The 22,046-nt window shown below is 37.1% G+C and overlaps 2 protein-coding genes across 4 annotated transcripts in view; one reads left to right on the top strand and one right to left on the bottom strand.

Moving 5' to 3' along the window:
* avpr2ab (arginine vasopressin receptor 2a, duplicate b) overlaps positions 1-6,533 on the top strand; it is a 59,493-nt gene extending 52,960 nt beyond the window's left edge. For all 3 annotated transcript variants that reach the window (XM_048178153.1, XM_048178152.1, XM_048178151.1), the window contains 2 exons: positions 687-1,335; positions 4,838-6,533. In XM_048178153.1, the coding sequence (XP_048034110.1) occupies positions 687-1,335; positions 4,838-5,040 (852 nt within the window). In that variant the 3' untranslated portion in view covers positions 5,041-6,533. The remainder of the gene's footprint in view (positions 1-686; positions 1,336-4,837) is intronic.
* A 7,851-nt stretch (positions 6,534-14,384) lies between these two features.
* On the bottom strand, positions 14,385-21,776 carry sephs3 (selenophosphate synthetase 3). The gene is made up of 8 exons (XM_048177598.1): positions 21,333-21,776; positions 19,817-19,920; positions 19,629-19,736; positions 19,295-19,449; positions 19,050-19,140; positions 18,807-18,906; positions 17,266-17,478; positions 14,385-16,732 (listed from the first exon to the last, which is right to left on the bottom strand). The coding sequence occupies exons 1-8, from the start codon at positions 21,634-21,636 to the stop codon at positions 16,458-16,460; spliced, it is 1,350 nt and encodes a 449-aa protein (XP_048033555.1). The 5' UTR covers positions 21,637-21,776; the 3' UTR covers positions 14,385-16,457.
* Positions 21,777-22,046: the final 270 nt, after the last annotated feature.

Raw genomic sequence — 22,046 nt, 5'->3', positions numbered from 1 at the left:
GCGGCGGAGGCAGTGTGATGCTTTGGGCAATTTTCTGCTGGGAAACCTTGTGTCCTGCCATCCATGTGGATGTTACATTGACACATACTTTGTTGCAGACCATGTACACCCTTTCATGGAAACGGTATTCCCTGGTGGCCGTGGCCTCTTTCAGCAGGATAATGCGCCCTGCCACAAAGAAAAATGGCTCAGGAATGGTTTTAGGAGCACAATGAGTTTGAGGTGTTGACTTGGCCTCCAAATTCCCCAGATCTCAATCCAATCGATCATCTGTGGGATGTTCTGAACAAACAAGTCCGATCCACACCTCGCAACTTACAGGATTAAAAGGACCTGCTGCTAAAATCTTGGTGCCAGATACCACATCCATCATAAAAGTAATTGCCTCCAGGGGCTTAATAAAGTCCTTCTGAAGCGAAGTGATGGGTTTTTGTATGAAAAATGTCCATAATTACAACTTTATAAACTATAATCACTAACTTCTGGTAACGACCATCTGCGCATTCACGAGAGAGTCGAGTTCCGGCGAAAGGGTGACCTCTGACCCGACGTATGAATTATGGGATAATTTTCATTTTTGGGTGAACTAACCCTTTAACTGGAATTTAAAAGTTTTAAGCATTCCTAATGGCACACAACTCTGGACCATGGTATTTTTACATTGATGCATCTCTTTTTCATCTCAGGTTCGCATCTTCAGAGAAATCCATGACAATATCTACCTGAAGTCAGAGCGGGTGGTGACAGCAGAATTTAAGAGGAACTCTGTCTTCTTCCACTTTGCTCAGCGGGAGGGTGGCAGGGGAAGGAGCAGAGAGAGAAACAGACAGAGCAGGCACACTCACCATGGTGACAGCAATTTCAGTCAAGCTCACTGCAACCCCTCACTTCATGCCAGAGAGGAAGAGTCCTCCTCAAGCCTATATGATGACTACTCTCAGACTTTACCCTGCAGGAGCTCTATCTGTGAGCCCTGCTTTGGGCCCCTCCCCTCTTCAGACAGCTCCTCCCCTTCCATCACAACTCACCTGCAAAACACCTCCAACCATCTCTCAGACTCCTCCCATTCTCAGTCATTATCAGCCAATAGCGTTTGTGGATTGGCTGGACACCCAAACAGCTCTGCAGCTTCTGAACTGTGGCCAGATGTGCTTCCAGATGCTTTTCCCCTTCCGACCGAGTACTCGCACCCGCCACCTCTCCCAGGTGTGACCAAGGCCATGTCTAAGACAGTGAGGATGACTCTTGTTATTGTGCTGGTCTACACCATCTGCTGGTCTCCCTTCTTTATTGTTCAGTTATGGGCAGCCTGGGACCCCAACCCACCAAACCAAGGTCAGACATTAAACAACTACTGATATGTATATACACGTCCTGCACAGTCACATAATAGGGGTTCTTGGATGGCAAAAACACAATGCTTTATTTTTAAAAGGGTTCATAACATAATATGCAAGATTTAGAAATATGAAGTTGCTTCACAATCATGCAACACATTTCATCAAATCGGAGACAATATAAACTATAGATGAGACTTGTCAAAAATGAATGGGAGAAATCGCAAAAGTCAATATCGTGGCAGGATGAAAGTCCCGCCGTTCAGTTAAAAGTGCGAATCAATTTTTTTCAATACAGACTACAGACGTTTTTGTGTGCATGTGCATTAGTTAAGCCAGAAAAAGCTACATTTTTGGGGTAATTTTAGCTAAAGAAGTAAAATTTAGTATACCATTGTTGTCATATTTTATTGCTGATTTGAAATATACACTACTGTTCAAATGTTTGGGGTCAGTATGATTTATTTTACTTTTTTTTATTTTCATTCAGCAAGTATCCATTTACTGTCACTTCTGATCAATTTTAAACATTTCAAATAAATGTTCTTTTGAAATTTCTATTTATTAAAGAAAAATGCATCACGGCTTACACAAAAATATTAAGCAGCACAACTTTGATAATAATTCAACATTTTTCAACATTGATAATAATAAGTACGGAAGAGGATTAGGGCCAAGCAATAATAAAAAAATAAAACCATCTCGAGATTAAAGTTGTTAAATTTCGAGAAAAAACTTGTTAAATTTCGAGAAAAAAGTCGAGATAAAATGTTGAGAATAAACTCGTTAAATTACGAGAAAAAAACTTGTTAAATTTCGAGAAAAAAGTCAAGATAAAATGTTGAGAATAAAGTCATTAAATTACGAGAAAAAAAGTCGTTAAATTACGAGAACAAATTCGTTAAATTACGAATTTGTTCTCATAATTTAACAGCTTTTTTCTCATAATTTAATGACTTTATTCTCATCATTTAATGAGTTTATTCTCAACATTTTATCTTGACTTTTTTCTCGAAATTTAACAACTTTAATCTCGAGATGGTTTTATTTTTTTATTATTGCTTGGCCCTAATCCTCTTCCGTAAATAAGACAATGTTTCTTGAGCAGCATATTAGAATGATTTCTGAAGGATCATGTGACACTGAAGACTGGAGTAATGATGCTGAAAATTCAGCTTTGCCGTCAGCAGGGTGGTGTTAAATAACCAAACAAGCAACACATTCTCCAGGAATATCTCAAAAACAGAGGTGTTTGTTCTTGGAAATCTACCTTCCAGCAGAGTTTCGTTCCAAGTACACTCAAAAACACATGAATCAGTTCATTAGGGTCTTTAAGTTTACTGGGAAATTGCAGGCAGGTGTGTTAGAGCTTGGCTGAAACTAAAGTCAGGGAGATCTCCAGAAGCAGAAATAATCAATCATGTTTTCAATGTGTCCCTTTTTTATTTTCCTCTTCTTTTTTTAACTGTCCCCTGCTTTCTTTCCCTTTAACACATAAACAGACAAACACCTGCTCACTCATCTGAGTGTTGGGTAATCTCATTGGTATTTACACCTCTGTATTAGACTGGACTTTCTGCACAGTTTGACCACGCCACCTGGTAACCAAATCGCTATAAAAATCAGCACAATCTTAATCCTATAGATGTATTTAGGTCTTTTAGTCAAAAAAAAAAAGGTGAGCTTTTTAAAGTTCTGTATGGCTTATATTCCCCGACCTTGTTTTTCACAGTTAGATCATTATACAAGTAACAGTAAAGACATTAAAGGGATAGTTCAACCAAAAATGATAATTATCCCATGATTTACTCACCCTCAAGCCATCCTAGGTGTATTTGACTATCTTCTTTTTGACAAACACAATCAGAGTTATATTTAAAAATATCCTGGCTCTTCCAAGCTTTATAATGGTTGTAAATGGCTTTGAAGTCCAAAGAAGTGCATCCATCCATCATAAAAGTAATCCACAAAAGGACCCAGGGGGTTAATAAAGGCCTTCTGAAGCAAAGCAATGGGTTTTTGTAAGAAAAATATCCATATTTAAAACTTTATAAACTAAAATAACTAGCTTCCGGCACACAGCCTTCACTACGGAAGAGGATTAGGGCCAAGCAATAATAAAAAAATAAAACCCATCTCGAGATTAAAGTTGTTAAATTTCAAGAAAAAAGTCAAAATAAAATGTTGAGAATAAACTCGTTAAATTACGAGAAAAAACTCGTTAAATTTCAAGAAAAACGTCAAGATAAAATGTTGAGAATAAACTCGTTAAATTCCGAGAAAAACTCGTTAAATTTCAAGAAAAAACTCGTTAAATTTCAAGAAAAAAGTCGAAATAAAATGTTGAGAATAAACTCATTAAATTACGAGAAAAAACTCGTTAAATTTCAAGAAAAAAGTCGAAATAAAATGTTGAGAATAAACTCATTAAATTTCGAGAAAAAACTCGTTAAATTTCAAGAAAAAAGTCGAGATAAAATGTTGAGAATAAAGTCATTAAATTACGAGAAAAAAGTCGTTAAATTATGAGAACAAATTCTTTAAATTATGAGAAAAATGTCGTTAAATTTCGAGAAAAAAGTCGAGATAAAATGTTGAGAATAAAGTCATTAAATTATGAGAATAAAGTCATTAAATTACGAGAAAAAAGTCATTAAATTATGAGAACAAATTCGTAATTTAACAACTTTTTTCTCGTAATTTAATGACTTTATTCTCATAATTTAATGACTTTATTCTCAACATTTTATCTCGACTTTTTTCTTGAAATTTAACAACTTTAATCTCGAGATGGTTTTATTTTTTTATTATTGCTTGGCCCTAATCCTCTTCCGTACTTCACCAGTTGACTTGCGCCAATAGAGTAACTTCTGACGCGATGTATGATGCAGGATGTAGGAGTATCGTAAGCTTAGATGCCTCTCACTGTTCAATAACATTATTTATTACCATTATAAAGCTTGGAAGAGCCAGGATATTTTTAATATAACTCCGATTGTGTTCGTCTGAAAGAAGATAGTCATATTCACCTAGGATGGCTTGAGGGTGAGTAAATCAGTGGCTTGAGAATGATTAGAATGATTTCTGAAGGATCATGTGACACTGAAGACTGGAGTAATGATGCTGAACATAATAGACTTCATTCAAAAACATAAAAAAAAATAGTCTTATATGCAAATTCACTGTGTTCATTTGTAATTAATTTATGGCCTTTTTCCTCGCAAAAACGTATCTTGGTACAGTTTCTGTCCAAGTTACTACAGTTATTGCCACTACTGCAAAGTCATAATATATGAAAATGGAAATTCTATTTGCATCGTTTGTGTTACAGGCTTTAAAGCTATTACTTTTCTAAGCAATCTTAAGATGTTCACCTGGTAGATAATAAAACAGGGAAAAATCCCATAGACTTGCACAGATTATTACACAAACATATTGCAATATTGTCAATGCAGTAATACATGTAAATGGCTTTGAGTTTACCTTTCTCTCTCTTTCAGGGGCTGCTTTCACTATCCTGATGCTACTAGCCAGTCTAAACTCCTGCACTAACCCATGGATCTACACAGCCTTCTCCAGCAGCGTGTCCCGTGAGCTGCTCGCACTGCTGCGATGCCAAACCGGATCTCCACGTCGAGGTTCCCTGCCGGACGACTCCACCACAACTCACACATCCACCAACACCAAGGACTCCATATACTGACCTCTGGCCTGACTCAACAACACGCTCACACACCAGCACATGGCAAACACACCACTGATGTGATGGGCTAGACCCTGTCCCAAATGCTACTCTTTGCCCACATTTCGGTGACATAATGCTGCATAACTGTCAGGCAGTAAGGCCAAATGTCGCATTCGGGCTTGTGAGCAGATATTTAGCATAAAATGACAAATGAGACACCCTAAGGTCTCATGAACTCCACAAGCGTGCATAAAGTGCACCGTTTGATACAGGACTGGCGTAATGTCCACACATGTCCTAGTGTGCAAGCTCTTGGTCACATGATTTTACATTCAGGTACATGGCAGTTACACAACATGAGCAGCAGATACTGATCCATTAATAACAACTTGCTTCAGTTTGAAAGACAAAACCACATTGCCATGCCCAGTGCTTTTTAAAGACAGCTGTCCATTCAGTCACATGAAAGCAGACTGGAGTGATGAATCAAGAGGAAGAGGAGGGGGATGTGTTAGGAAGCGAAGGATCGGAGGTCCTCCATTGTTCTCCATCTTTCTTTCATGCCTCAACCGAGTGTTTTTATAGATTAGCATCACAGGATTATATCAGACTTCACAGTACAAAGTAAGTGTGGAAAATGCAATAGTGGGAAGAGAAAAAAGGCGTGTGAACAATTGGACAGATTGGACAAAAGATTATCTGGATATACGCTACACAAGACCAGCGGCAAGATGCTGCAAATTAGAGCGTCAGAAGTTTAGGGTTTTAGAAGTTTTAACATTTCCACCACCAGCAAGAACGTTACGAAAATATCAGCCTATGATTGTGGGAATCAAACACATTGGCAGCTTAGTGACTTTGTGAATCATATATCAAATCTAAAGTGTTCAAAAGAATCTACATTTGAGAACTGCTGGACACAAAAGCTGAGCTGAATGAAATCTCATTTTATGTGTTGGTCATTTTAGTGGTTTAATATATCAAAACAAAGAAATACCACACATTGTTTAGAAGCTGTTGATTGTGTAATGCATTTCAGTCCAAAACTACACACTGTCCTGAGAAATCCTTGCATTGAAGAAAAAAAAAATTTTCCTTTTTTCTTTTTGAATGCTTTGGGTGAGAAATAACTTTTTAGAGGAAACAGGGTAATGGTAAATGAACAGCAATATATAGGTTGTAGGCAACATTTCGAGGGCAACTGCTACAGTTGAAATCTCTACATTATGTACATATGTAAAAACGAATCACACCAATTTCAGTTTCACCCACACGTTTGTCACTCTTTTTAGCTCTACCTCTGGTCTTTGTTTGATTTTGTGTTAAAAATTATATTTTTTTTTCTCATTTGGAATCTGGGGACCATTCACATGCTTCAGAGTAACTTATTTGTACAGAAAATATTAACATTATAATAAAAGAGTGTAGAAGGATTAAAGGATTAGTTCACGTTCAACTGAAAATTACCACAAGCTTTACTCACCCTCAAGCCATCCTAGGTGTATCTGACTTTCTTCTTTCTGATGAACACAATCTGATAAATATCCTGACGCATCCATTTATAATGGCAAACGAGTATGAGCTGAAGAAAGTGTCTTCATCCACTATAAATGTACACACGGCTCTGGGGGGTTAATAAAGGCCTTCTGAAGCGATGCGTTTGTGTAAAAAAAAAAAAAAATCCATATTTAACAAGTTATGAAGTAAAATATCTAGCTTCCGCCAGACCGCCTTCTGTATTCGTTACGAAGAAAGTGTAAACTGGCATCGCGTCAGTTAAAGGTGCTAAAGAGGTTCTTTTTGTCGACTGAGTTTTTGAAATGAGCGCATGGGTAAGAACAACCCCCCTCCTTCACAGCTCTTTTCGAGGGAACGCCTCCCAAAACCCGTGCACGAGTATCTGAACACGAGTGTTTACCACCGGCATTCGCTGTGTTATTAAGCCGGGCACACATTTAACGACTAGCTAAAACATTCTGACTATGCTCAACATACAGCGATTGTTTCCTGCTCCTGAAGCAGATTTATATACTTTCACATGGAATTTGAACACCGACTGTAATCGCAGACTGAAAGCAACTGGCTCTGACTGGACGCGTTTGAGCGCGATCAGTCATAAGTATCAATTTACATTCATAATCATCCTTACAATCGTTAAGTGTGTGCGCGACTTAAAGCCGTGGATTCATTATGTCGGACTCACCGCAGGTAACTCATAATCTGCAGTTGTTACTCCTGTCTCCTGACAAAAACATTGCATGCGGCGCCTGAGGAGTGTGGAAAGTTACTGGAGCGCGCAGCCACTCGTCTCTCACATGGATCGTCATGGCAGTGATTGACAAGCCAGAGGGCCAATCTGCGCACGTCTCTCACAAGGAACGTCATGGCAGTGATTGACAAGCCAGAGAGCCAATCGTTTACGCGATTGGCTGATGTTTTTAAGGCCCTACCTCCTGCACAGATGATGTATATTAATATTATTACTTTCAGTGCACCTAATAAATAGTCTTTTATCAGTTAGTAAAGACAATTTTAAGTAATATTGCAAAAATGTATTAAACAAAACATCCTCTTTAGCACCTTTAAGTTTTTTTCTGTAAGTTGAATAGGGAAGGTGAAGGCCTAAATCGTGCGCACGATTTACTATTTTGTTCACTTGATTTATAAATCATGCATGACCGAAATAGTAAGTTGTCTTTCTTCAGCTCATACTCGTTGATCAAGCACACTGCATTATAAAGCTCAAACGTGTCATTATTAATATTTCTCTGAATGTGTTCATCAGACAGACGAATGTCATATACACCTAGGATGGCTTGAGGGTGAGTAAAACTTGGGGTAATTTTCATTTGAAAGTGAACTAATCCTTTAAGAAAAGAAATACTACACTGCAAATTAAGCGCCTTATTATATAAAAAAAATATTATATGCATATGTACATGTATGTCTGTAACGCACAGATTCTTGAGGTACTTGGTTAGTGCAATTAGGAATTCAGTAGTATTGTAGTAGTTCTAGAAATAGTTTGAGTGCTAATCTCACCCCTGCAAGTTATTATTAGAAACACTTCAAGCATCTATACAGCTTAAGAAAAGAGGAACTCCCATTTTAGGAACACTTTTTGGTAGTTTTCAAATATATTGGCCTGTCATGTTTCGTGCTTGTTGACAAAAGGATTGTTCATGGAAATGATATTATTTGTTACCAGTTCCTTTCTGTTAAATGGGGAAAATAATACATTTTCAAATTTCAATCATTTTTGATTTCAATGATATATATTGTCTAACAGTATATCAATGACCTTGATTAAACTATTAACTATTAGATATTAGTAAGAATAGTAATCATATTGGAAAACTAACAGCTAGTGACCTTTTTGTTATCCTCAATGAATAATGATGAATAATCATTAAATCACATATTTGATACATGCAGTACCTAAAATATGATTGACAGTGTAATAAATTATTTTTATATTACTTTACTTTGTTGTTCTTTATTTGTGTCCTTCTTAATTGCTTCATCTTTACAAGGTAACTTGTATATATGTGTTTTTGACCAATTGTGAAGGCAATGTTTTTTTTATTTTGTTGCACTGGTTTATATACAAATGGAAAATGATTAGAAAATGTTTTTCAAAAATGTTTTCAATCACTTACACCATTGAAGAAATACTCTATTCACAGTCAACCAAGAGTAATTTACTCCATAATAGTACTACGGAGTGGACTTGCTTGGTGAATTAAACTTGAGATAAGGACACAAATAAGAAGAGCAAATACATTGCAAACATTATTTGAAATAAGTTGCACTGCTATAATTTTATGAGAATTGACTTTAGATAGTCTATCTGCCTCTCATGGTAGCCTCTACTGCTACTCATACTAGATGTTTTGTGGCATGTGAACAGCCCTGTGTTGTTGGAGGGGCTTATGAAACAATAGAGCTCAAAAACAGAATGCATTAGATATGGATTTCCAGTACAACCATATGCTTGTGTATTTGCTTTCGGTCTACCCTGCCTCTGCTGACTAGGAGATGACAGGCAGACGGGTGCAATGCCTGGGGTCAAAAGTGGTGGCTGCATGTACCTGTCTCTTTCCTTTATGCAAAGGAACTTCACAAAAACATGACAGTCTACTTTTGCCTCTGCATCACAGATGAGAAAACCATACTTCTCAGGATGACTGTATAGAAGAGCAACCTGTGCTTTAAGGGGAAATTTACCAGTTTAAATAGACGTGTATATTACAGTTTCTCTCTTAATCTGAAATCTCAGTTTGAGTGCTACCGCAAGACACCTCTACATAGCTGATGTGATCATCACCGTCAGAGCCCACTTAGAAAGAAAAGTATAACTGTAATGCACACCACGTTCTTACATGCATGCTAAACCCTGTTAACTGGTTATTCAAGCATGTGGGGTCTGCTCTTAAAGGGTCACATGGGATACCAAGAGAGGATAGAGTGAAATAGATAGAAACTGGATATGATCGGAATGGAATACCAGCACAGTTTACTGGATAGCACTGTATACAGTATTCAATTCTATAAATACACACTATACCGTTCAAAGGTTTGGGTTCAGTAGGATTTTTCTCTCTCTTATGCTCACCAAAGCTAGGTTAATTTGATCAAAAAAATAAATAAATAAAATAGATCTACATCTTCAGATCCTTTAGAAGTGATTCAGATATGCTGATTTGGTGCATAATGATTTATTATTATGCTGAAAACAGCTGTGATGCTTAATATTTTTTTAATATTTTAATATTTTTTCAGGACTTTTTGATGAATAGAAGCCCAGAAGAACAGCATTTATTTAAAATGTGACCCTGGAGCACTTCATATGGGTCAATTTTTTGAAATTGAGATTTATACATCATCTGAAAGCTGAATAAATAAGCTTTCCATTGATGTATGGTTTGCTAGGATAGGACATTGGTCATTGGATAGGACATAGGCTAGGATATTTGGATAAATCGCCTTTAAAGTTGTCCAAATGAAGTCTTAGCAATGCATATCCACTCACAAAAATAATTTTTTTATATATTTATGGTAGGAAATTTACAAAATATCTTTATGGAACATGATCTTTACTTAACATCCTAATGATTTTTGGCATAAAAGAAAAATCGATAATTTTGACTCATACAATGTATTGTTGGCTATTGCTACAAATATACCCATGTTACTTATGACTGGTTTTGTGGTCCAGGGTCACAAATATAAAATCTCTTGTAACGTTACAAATGTCTTTATCATCACTTTTGATTAAATTGCTGCAGTCTTACTGAATAAAATTAATTTCTTTCTTAGATTTTTTTTTTTTTTTATATATATAGCATATATGCTATCTCGCCTTCCCTTGTTGACAAGATAAAACCCCTAACGTTACTGAAAAAGATGAATCTTTTTGACTGTTACACCACCACTCAGTCTTCATGTCTAGAAATGGAGATCTGAGAACAGCTGCAAAGGATATTTTTGGAGATTTTTGCATTTTGCAAAAATGCACTTGTATAAGAGGCAGTCGTTGTGGTTCATCTATGCAGATCCTCTGGGGCTCATGCTATCTGTAGGCTACACAACTCAAAAATGAATATCTCTCAGCCCATTTTTTCAAGCTCGCTGTTATTGCTAACCAAACTTAATTTGCATATCTTTCAGTTATAAAGTGTACTTTGCTGACCTAAGAAATAATCTAGCTGTACTAATGATAATGAAGGGTTAGTTCACCCAAAAATGAAAATTCTGTCATTATTACTTACCCTCATGCCGTTGCACAGCCGTAAGACCTTCGTTAATCTTCAGAACACAAATTAAGATATTTTAGTTGAAATCCGATAGCTCCGTAAGGCCTCCATAAGGAGCAATGGACACTTCCTCTCTCAAGATCCATAAAGGTATATAAAAACATATTTAAATCGGTTCATGTGAGTACAGTGGTTCAATATTAATATTATAAAGCGACGAGAATATTTTTGTGGCGCCAAAAAAACAAAATAGCGACTTATTTAGTGATGTCCGATTTCAAAACACTGTTTCAGGAAGCTTCGGAGCACAATGAATCAGTGTGTCGAATCATGATTCAGATCGCGTGTCAAACTGCCAACGGCTGAAATCACGTGATTTTGGCGCTCCGACCAGCAGATTCGACACACTGATTCATCTGTGCTCCGATGCTTCCTGAAGCGGTGTTTTGAAATCGGCCATTACTAAATAAGTCGTTATTTTGTTTTTTTGGCGCTCCAAAAATATTCTCGTCGCTTTATAATATTAATATTGAACCACTGTACTCACATGAACCGATTTAAATATGTTATTAGTACCTTTATGGATCTTGAGAGAGAAAGTGTCCATTGCTCCCTTTATTTTCAACTAAAATATCTTAATTTGTGTTCTGAAGATTAACGGGTCTTACGGGTGTGGAACGGCATGAGGGTAAGTAATAAATGACAGAATTTTCATTTTTGGGTGAACTAACCCTTTAAATTGTACAGTTCGGCATTTCAGACTGTAACTTAACATTTTTGAACTATTCATAAGAGTCAGAATAGCTTTATTATCATTTCAGCTCTATACAGCCTGCACACAGTGAAAAGAAGTGCCGTTATTCCAGGACCATGGTGCTACATAAGACAAGCACCAGACACAGTACTACAAAACTAAACTGTTAATTAAATTATATTAAATAGACTAAGCAAAAGAGTTAAATAAAAAGGAACTTAAAATAAGAACTAAACTAAGAATTGAACATGTAAACACAGACTAGACTACATAAACTGCATGTGTGCATGAGTAAACAGTGCAAACAGCATGAGACAGTACAAATTTTACATAGAACAGGGCACTGTACTAAGGCACGGTAGTGGGGAGTTTTTTTTAGTGTGTAAAGTTTGCGAGTTCATGTTCAGAGATTAAGTTCATGCGTGTGAGCGGAGTTGTCAGGCCAGTCACATGGAGTTGAGGAAGAGGGTGAAGAGTTGGTGTGAGGGATCGTTTGCAGTAGAGATAGCTTTGGGGATACAGTGTGTGGTGTAAATGTCTGTGATGGAGGGAAGAGAGACCCAGATGATCTTCTCAGCTGTCCTCACTGTCCGCTGTAGGGTCTTGTGATCTGAGATGGTGCAATTCCCGAACCAGACAGTGATGCAGCTGCTCAGAATGCTCTCAACGGTCCCTCTGTAAAATGTGGTAAGGATGGGGGTGGGAGATAGGCTTTCTTCAGCCTTGGTAGAAAGTAGAGACAGTGCTGGGCTTTCTTCACTATGGAGCTAGTGTTGAGAGATCAGGTGAGGTTCTCCGCCAAGTGGACACCAAGCAGAGAGTGGTTGGTTTCATTTTGTTCACGTCAAGGGACAGGCTGTTGACTTTGCACCAGTCCGGTAGCCGAAGCATCTCCTCTCTGTATGCCAACTCATCGTCTTCGCAGATGACATGACCATGGTGGGTCTCATCAGCAAATTTGATGATGTGGTTTGAGATGTGCATTGCTGCACAGTTGTGAGCCAACAGAGTGAATAGCAATGGACTAAGCACATAGCCGTGGGGGGCTCCTGTGCTCAGTGTGCTGGAAAAGTTGTTCCCAATCTGGACTGTCTGAAGTCAGGATCCGGTTGCAGAGGGAGGGATTCAGGCCAAGCAGGGTCAGCTTTCCAATCAGGTGCTGAGGAATAATTGTGATGAATGCTGAACTGAAGTCTATGAACTGCATTCTTACATCTTTTGTCCAGGTAGGTGAGAGCTAGGTGGAAGGTGGTGGCAATGGTGTCATCTGTTGAGCTTTATGCAAACTGTAGGTGTAGGGGGCAGCAAGATCTTGATGTGCCTCATGACAAGCCTCTCAAAGCACTTCATAATGATGGGTTTGAGTGTAACGGGCCAGTAGTAATTGAGGCTGGACATTGTGGACTTCTTCAGCACGGGGATGATGGTGATGGCCTTGAGGCACGTTGGGACAAACTGGCTCATAAATATAGTTTGGTAAATCATAATTACATTATGAGAATGAAAGTCAAAATTATCAGTCATTTGTTTGTTTTTCCAACTACACTTGTCTTGTTGTATGTTTGTTTATGCATGCAACTGTAAGATGTTTCCTGGCATTATCTTGCAGTGTACCGTGTTTTATTGCATCGTGTTAATTACAGACTGCCAATTCACATTCAACTCAGGTAAAATAAGATTTGTTTTGCTGTGGGGCTGAAGATTTAGCTGCGATGGCATAAATCCAACAGCAGGGAAACTTTTAAAATTAATATTCCCTAATCATAACACAAAAATTAGCACAAACACACAATGCTCTGCTGTACAGAGAGATTCAATGGACAGTGCAACAACTAGTCCATCAAGGTTAAAACTGGGCACGGCGTCAGAGTCAGTGAACAGAAAATGAGTGGAATCAGAAGCTGTTAAACTATTTCCTCACTGCGATCAGACTCTGTACCAAAAAGGGCATTATATAAGAGAAAAGAGGGGTTGCAGAATTTGAGAAGGAAAAAGAAAATATGCTCACAGTGAGCGATTATGAATCTCTTCCTCTGCTAATCAAGAGCAAACCAGATGATAGCAGGAAAAGAGCTGGTAAACAAAATGTTTAAGGTTGATAAAAAGAGATATGATTATCTATAATGGTCTAATTGCTAATTCAGGTAAGAAGAGTGGAAAAGAAGAACAAGAAGAGAAGACAAAACCTAAAGGTGAAAAGGACAGGGTAGAAATGGGAAGAACTCTGCCTTCACAAATTACTATATGCTTTCACATCAAGCTGATACTAAAGCATTGGAACAGTCTCTTATTATTATGAGGGATAGATGAAAAATTAAGACGTTTTTCTCTTTATGGATACAATGTATTCTCCAGCACTCTGCTTTTCTCTGCATGGACCTAAAAGCAAATGTAATTTAAGATAGAAGTCAAGTGATGTTTACTTTCTGGTCAAATTAACTCTTTTTTCATATTATCTCAAATTTTATGAAAGTCAAAAATGTTTCAACCTACATCTGTCTACTGGCAGAAGATGAAAAAAAAATAAAAAAATCTGTTTCTGATCATGCACATTTCTGAACACTATGTTCATTCGTTCTTTTTCAGTTTCCCCCTTGCTCAAAAAAAAATTTGCTATACACTTAAAAAATGCTGTTTATCAAACACTAAATCCAGCTATCAATTACTGCATTTGAGTTTAAAAAGAGGTAAACTGAAGCAGCATGACATGATGTTGAGACAAGCCAATACATAAAGACAACAGAGCGCTTCCATCTTATAGTGTTGCACTCTGCTGACACATTGTGGTGAACGACATACAACACATCTATACCATCAAACAAGCTTCGAGCTTCAATGAATAATAGAGCCAGTTTAGAGAAATTACAAGTTTATTGAGTCTCAATGGTTTAATGAATGACAAAACCAGTGCCTGGTGAATGGACATGGCAGATCAAGCCTATCCCTTCCTATCTAACATCAACCTCACCTGTCCCATGAGCTGGGGTTAAAGAGAGAGGTGTCATAAAGAGGACTGTGGACACTGCTGTTCTGTCCCAGCCATTCAAATGGCACAACTGGCATTCTGGGCTCACCCGCTGGACCGGAGAAAGCTGCTCAACCCTTTCTCAGATACAAGAGGGAGAACCAGACTACCTTATCTTCTGTTCAAAATCAACAGACTTAATGAGAGAAGAAAAAGATCATCCATATGTCTCACCACAATCATTCATAATTAACTGCTGCCCTTAAGACCATGACACATGTTGTCCATATTTTTATGAATGAATAAACGGTCTAACCTACTTTAACTGGCGAAAGGTCACTCTATTCATGAAAACGACCAACAAGAAAGAACATTATAACCTAATTTTACCAGACGAATGTCAATGTTACAAGAATGTCCTATTAAAACAGGTGCATGAATTAGACTGATTGGAACAGTAGAAGATAAACACCACCTAAAAAACACTTGAAATTTGGATAACTGCATTTAAATCTTTGACAAAATAAATATTGATTGTACCATTAAATATCTTAATTAAGCCAACATTTATGATTACTCAGGCCCCAGTATACATTGGTGTGAGTGTGTTTAACTTTGACACGAGTTTGTCGAATGGCTTGAAAGAAAACACGTTTGATTGTCATTTAGGATATTTGCTATTCAAAGCGTCTGATTGATCAGGAACTCATTGGAATGTTTTCTTAGTAAACCCGGCTTCATTTTAGTGTGAGGTCTCAAAGACTCCACCTCATCAAGCAGAAATAATTAAGCTCTGAATATGGTTTCAAACTCATTTCTGCAACAACAACAACAAAAAAAGTAGTTTCAAAAAATATTTTCAGTCAAACATTTTCTACAAAAAGGAATAGTTCACTAAAAAAAAAAAAAAAAAAGCCAATTTTATGTCATTAATTAATCACCCTTATGCTCCAATCCTGTATGCCGTTTTCAGAGGAACGCAAAAGCAGAATTATGAGCCTTTTCCCATATAACTACAATTACTCACTTCCTCAAGTTAACTTTTGTCTGTTTAGTTTCTTACTCAGAAAATCTTTCCAGACAAATATCTAAGCATTCATACATTGACTTAAGAAGCACAAAGATAAGATTTTGTGTCTTGTTTTCTGAAAAAATGTATCAAAATTAAGTGGGTTCAAACTTAAAGCAAGAAAAATATATTGGCAAACTACACTTATTTCAAAGGGGAAAAAAAGGTTATTTTTCTTACCCCATTAACATTTATTTTTGTTTTAAGCATAAATTCATTTCATTTTGATACATTTTTTCATAAACAAGATTGCATTTTGCTTCTCAAGAAAATGTTTCTTCATTTAAGAATGATTAGATATTTGTACTGGAAAATAAGACAAATACTGAGTAAGAAAAAAAAATCACTTTTTGCAGTGGCTTCAAAATAAAAAAGGACCACTTTCATGATGTTTTATAGAAAATTGTCTGCCTGAAATTCCTCCTTTTGCGTTTCTCAAAAACAAAAATAAAATAAAAATGAACATATAGCAGCATACAGATTTAAAGCAACATAAGTGTTAATTACTAAAGTTATATTTTAATGGTTTGGGTGAGCTATCCTTTTTAAGAATAGTTGATAAACATTGAAAAATAGCTAAACCAGGAAAATGTGTGTGTGTTTGAAAGAATGAGTTGGAGAAGAGAACGAGAGATGAAAATATGTTTGCTTGTTGTCCATTCCATCTCCCACCAGGTCATTTAAAATATTTTTGGTCTGTTGCTCTCAACCCTTTGGTTGAACAGGGGGACGGAATGGACAGCAAGAGTAACCACACATACTCCGTCCTTCACAAACACCATGTCTGTTATGAGCACACATTCAAATCTATCATTTCCAACGAGGACATAGTGAGGGTCAAGGGTAAAGAGTAATGATCACTGAGAGACCCTGCGTGGCGTAGTGGAGTTGTTACGTCTGCTGCACCTCAGGAGGACTGGCATTATTGTTGCTCCCCTCCTGCACGCTGACCACAGAGCCACGGTACGGGACCTCTATGATCCGAGGTTTGTCGATGATACGGGCGCAGCGATTGCCCTTCTCCACGATGCCAATGATCCAAGCCTGTTGCCCATCGCCCACCCCTCCATCCTGCCCCACTGCTCCCGACAAACCCATACGACTGGATTTCATCTCGGCGCAAAACCGGGCAGCCTGCTCCCGTGGCAAGCAGATCAACAGACCACCTGAGAGAGGCAGGAAAAGAGATTTTTATCTACCTAAGAGCTTGTAGAAATCTCTACTGACCAGGAATGTCTATTTACAGGAATAGATTAATTGATTAATGAATGTTAATACTGTAAAATCCTGTGGAGGACCTTGAATATCATGTGCATTTATTTCTATTGAATTTAACTGAACAAATGTGACTATTAATATTGATAGTCAACTGTATTTTAACACATTTAGGCTGTTTAGTATGAATTTAATTTACAATTAATTTATTACTACTGATTACAACACGTATAGAAGATAAAAGATACAAATCTTTGAACATTACTTTTCTCACTTTGAATATAAATTGTCAGTTGGGATGATGCAGGCAGAATGATGGATGAAATGCTTTTTGTTACAATACTTGACCTGAATATAATCTTTATTTATGGAGAAACACTGATTATGTTAAGCCCATTTCAGGTTTCAGTGTAATTGCAAAGTTATCATTATTAGTGAACATTAAAAGATTGTGTTTGATTGTGTTGAGAGCTGTGACTCTCACCTGATGTTTCAGAAGAGGTGCCCTGCAAGAGGCCAAACAGGTTGCCACCAGCTTTGCTGATTGCGGCCATTTTGGAGATAATGGGAAGGTTGTGTATGACAAAGGCAACGTCATTTCTCTGCTGCTGGGCGAGATTCCGTGCATGACCTATGATCCCAAAGCCTGTTATGTCCGTGGCAGCATGTGCATTAAATTTGTGCATTAAGGCTGCAGCTGGAGAGAGAGAGAAAAAAAACTGAATTTTAAAACAATCTAAAATCTGTTGTATTTACCCTTAAAATCACTTAAACTGCTGAAATTACCTTATACACTACTGTTCAAAAGTTTAAGAACAGTAAGATTTAGTTAATGTTTTTGAAAGTCTATTGTGCTCATTAAGGCTGCATTTATTTTATCAAAAATATAGTAAAAGCAGTAAAATTATGAAATATTATTATACTTTAACTGTTTTATATTGAAATATATTTTAAAATGCAATTTATTCCTGTGATGGCAAAGTAGAACTGCACGATTAATCGTTAAAATATCGCAATCTCGATTCAAACAACCATGCGATCTCTCCTAAATTACATTGATTCACCTGTCCATTAACCCTTTGACAAAATCACACTGTAACATTCAAATCTGCGTTTGCTCTGCCGTTGAGCCAGAGAAAGCAGTTGTCATGCATAGGTATGAAACAGCTTCACAAACTGTCTTCAGCCACACAGTAATACCATTTCTGTGTTACAAATATTCAAATTATCACAGAAGTACTGGAATAAAAGTTTATAGTTCGGATATAAACAGTGATGTCAAATGAAGCTATCAAAATAGAGTAAATCACCTTTTAAAATAGCGATTGTATCAATTACATTGTTACAAGTGACTTAAAATTGTGTAATTGAATCATTCATTCAAGGGATTTGTTCAAAAAAGCTGATTCATCCAGTAATGAAACAGATGAAATATTTATGAGAGAATCATTGAATTCATTAATTCAAAACGATTAAAAAAAAAAAAAAAAAATATTCAAATAAATAAAAAAAGAATTTAAATAGACTGCAGCAATTAACAATTTTCAGAACCGCTAGTAAATTACATGTTTTGTTTAGTTTCCTGTTCATGGGAGACTCATGATCTCAATATTGAACAAAGCTGAATTTTCAGCATCATTACTTCAGTCTTCAGTGTCACATGATCCTTCAAAAATCATTCTAATATGCTGATTTACTGCTAAAGATACATTTCTTATTATCAGTGTTAAAAACAGTTGTGCAGCTTCATACTTTCTTGGAAATTGTGATCTTACTGACCCTAAACTGTTAAATGGTAGAGTATATAACTAAAGAGTTCTTATAGAAATTAAATTAAGCAATGAATTTATCTTTCTTTAGTAGTACTGCAAAAGAGATTTTATTTTTTCTTTCTTTCCCTCATCATTCAAAAGTATGCATATAGGCCATCTAGTGAAAAGTTGCAAAACTAGGAGTTGGGTGTAATGAATATTGGCCCCATTGTTAAAAATAATCCATGCTAAGAGTGCTTATGAAATGACATACCAGTGCGATTGAGGGTGGCCATATTGAGCATAGCCTCCTGATAAGCTTGCTCCACCTCCTCCTTGGAAATCACCAACTTTATCTTATTCCATTTCTCAGGCTGAAGGAATTAAGCATAAAGGTAAAAGAGATACAGAGAGAAATGAGATGAGATTGTCATCACTTTATAACTTCTACAAAAAAGGGGGAAGAGAGGAAAGAACCACACAAGCAATCATTCCAAAGATAAAAATGTGTACTCACTATATCCAGCCACTGATGGGCATTCACTGCTACTTGAGTTCCCAAAGGTTTAGTGAGAACTAACACATCTCCAGGTACAGCACTGTCAGGCCTGCATATATACATAGACATATGTGAGCATTTAAACTGTGAAGAGTCAGACAATGAATACTTCCTTGGTGAATGTTTGTTTAGGAAAAAACTGGATCATTCAGATGCAAGTGCACAGTCTTTTGATTCATGAGAAACTAGACAGAAACGCTCACATGATGAAATCGTTGGGCTGGCACACAACAGAGGCCACGCCCCCAATGATGATCCAGGGATTGATGACCGTTTGTCCCCCGGTTACTGAAGTCCCGCCCTCCTCCGCAGCATCACGGAAGCCCTTCATCATTAAAGGCATCACCTGCTCTCTCTCCTGAGAAAACATCAACAAATAAAATGAACCAAATACAAATACTATATTGCAAATACATCATGCAAAAATGTAGTAAACATCTGAAGTTCATATATTAAAATGTACATTTTTGCATCAGCTTTAAAAATGTAAAACCAAAAATTATACAACAGAGAACGAAAGCAGAGATTCCAGCTCACCTTCTCATTCATCTTTTGACTGACGCTGAGAAGCATGAGCATATTGTCACACTCTGTGATGCCCATGGCGTACAGATCACTAAGAACATTTGCACAGGCAATTCGTCCCTGTAAAAGAATGGACGTGAGTTCCACTTATTTGTGAGGTGCATGCTAACTTTTCTGCAACATTTATAGATTTCACCCACCATCATGTAAGGATCCTCCACTAAAGGATAGAAGAAATCTGTGGTTTGAACCAGGGACAGACCTCCATGCCTCAGAGGGATCACACATGAGTCCATTCCAATACCTGCAGTCAAGAAAGAACAGGTGAAATCATTTTTCACTCTCAGTAAATTCATGTGCAATGTGCATGCATGCATATTTATAGAAGCTTTGACTAATCATATACTATGGGGACTTAAATCTTTATAAAATCATTCAGTTTGCAACGGTAAGAAGCATTTTTGCAGGATTACTTGTGATCTATTTTTCAGTGGCAGGCATTAACTTGGCAAAACCTGGGTCCATAGTTCACATCCCTTTCAAATGATTGCATTATGCTTCCCAGTAGTTTTTAATTAACAGAATATAAGCCAAAGGTTAAGCCAGAATATATATATATATATATATATATATATATATATATATATATATATATATATATATATATATATATATATATATATATATATATATATATATATATATATTAGTCAAACCAAAAATTATTCAGTTATTTTTGATATATTTTACTAGTGGGTGCAGGACACTATGGTTCATTTATGTAAAGTGATGATAGCAAAATAAAGTAAACTGTTACATATTATATATTACACCCAAAAATTCTTCATACAGTGGACTACCAGTAAAAATGATAAAAATTTGGAACAAAAAATTATTTAGACACTTTGACCTGACCATGTTTTGCTTAAGTGTTATCTGACATAATTAAGATACATTTTTTCTTAATTATCTCTTACTCTGGGTTCTTGTCTTATTTTATTACCTTTTTTAAACTATAGTGAATAAACTGTATTAATGAATGACATGTTCAAGGTGTATGAATAAATTATAATACATAAATTATAATAAAATATATATAAATAATCAAACCCAAAGCTTTACAGCAAAAATCGTCGCAATAAAAAGAATTTCTTTGCAAAACCGGTTGGTAAACTATCAAACTGCTGTTAGTGTTAAACCGGTCTATCTGCACAGATAACATTAGCGCTTTCATTTGATCAGTTTGAACGCAATGATAGGGAAGTCTGACTCATTTCCGCGAATCGGTTCTTTTAAGCCATTCGTTTCTACGAACCAGTTCACATAACTGATTCAGTGGTTTGTTTTTTGTTTTTTTTACATCCAGATAGTCATAAGTAGACAACATATTGCTGCTTATTAAGGTTTTTCCATTAATACGAGTGTTTATTGTTTAAATTATATTAAATAAGTCAGAAATATATTTCCAGTACGTTTTATTGGTATAATAAAAAAATGCTATTTGACTATTTTAAGTAACTTACTTTTCGCCCTGTCAGTCAAACCCTCTGTTACTTCAAATGCTCCTGCTATCAGCAACAACAAACTCTGGTTTATTTTGGGAACCGTTTAACCGATTCATTGAAAAGATCCGACTCAATAGAACGATAGATTCACGAATCAGTGCTCGCTTTTTGACAGCATTGGTGTGACAGGTCAGCGCGCGCTCATACTTACCTAGTCGAGGACCCTGTGGAACTGAAACAAGTTGGCCGAAGTCAGCGGTCTCGTCTCCAACACCCGTACCCGAGCCGCCGTCCTCTCCGGGCGGGCGGTCAGGCTCTAGTCCCTGCAGGAGTTTGAGCAGAGTCTCCTGCGGGACTTTACACCCTCATCCTTTCATATCGGAAAAGGCCGTGAGTCGGAAGCCGCGGTCTAGGCCGCGCTCCTCCGGGTTCAACGCCTGGTATCCCGCCGGGTAAAAGGCTCCATACCCTCCCGTTCCGCCAGAGTCCACTGACGGTGGCTCGGAAACTGACATGGCTATACTGAATTGTATTTATTCCTCATTCAGACTGTGAAACACGGGGAAGTGGGGGGAAATATGAGTCGTCTCAAAGGATAAATGGCTAACAGAAACACGGCGTGTTTTATGTACACGCTTGGTCATAGAAACGAGTATGGACGCGGCGCGCACGCGGACTGAACCAACTCATCCTGCAGAGGGGAGCTGATTGCCACTTTATGGCACAAGTAAGAGAATTCGTCGCTGACAGACAAATTATTGCTAGAATATACTTAAAACGAGAAAGACAGGGTAGGAAAATCAATCTTGCACCAAACGGAACTATCGCTAGCATATTTTTAATTTGACTGGTCACACTTCACCCCCCTCAAAAATAAAGGTCGCCCAATCTGCTATCTTGAGCTCCGCCTGTTCTGGTTCTGCCA

This window comes from Megalobrama amblycephala, linkage group LG24, assembly GCF_018812025.1.
Source record: "Megalobrama amblycephala isolate DHTTF-2021 linkage group LG24, ASM1881202v1, whole genome shotgun sequence".
NCBI lineage: Eukaryota > Metazoa > Chordata > Actinopteri > Cypriniformes > Xenocyprididae > Megalobrama > Megalobrama amblycephala.
The sequence above is the reverse complement of the archived record's forward strand: the minus strand, read 5'-3'. Positions and strand labels throughout refer to the sequence as shown.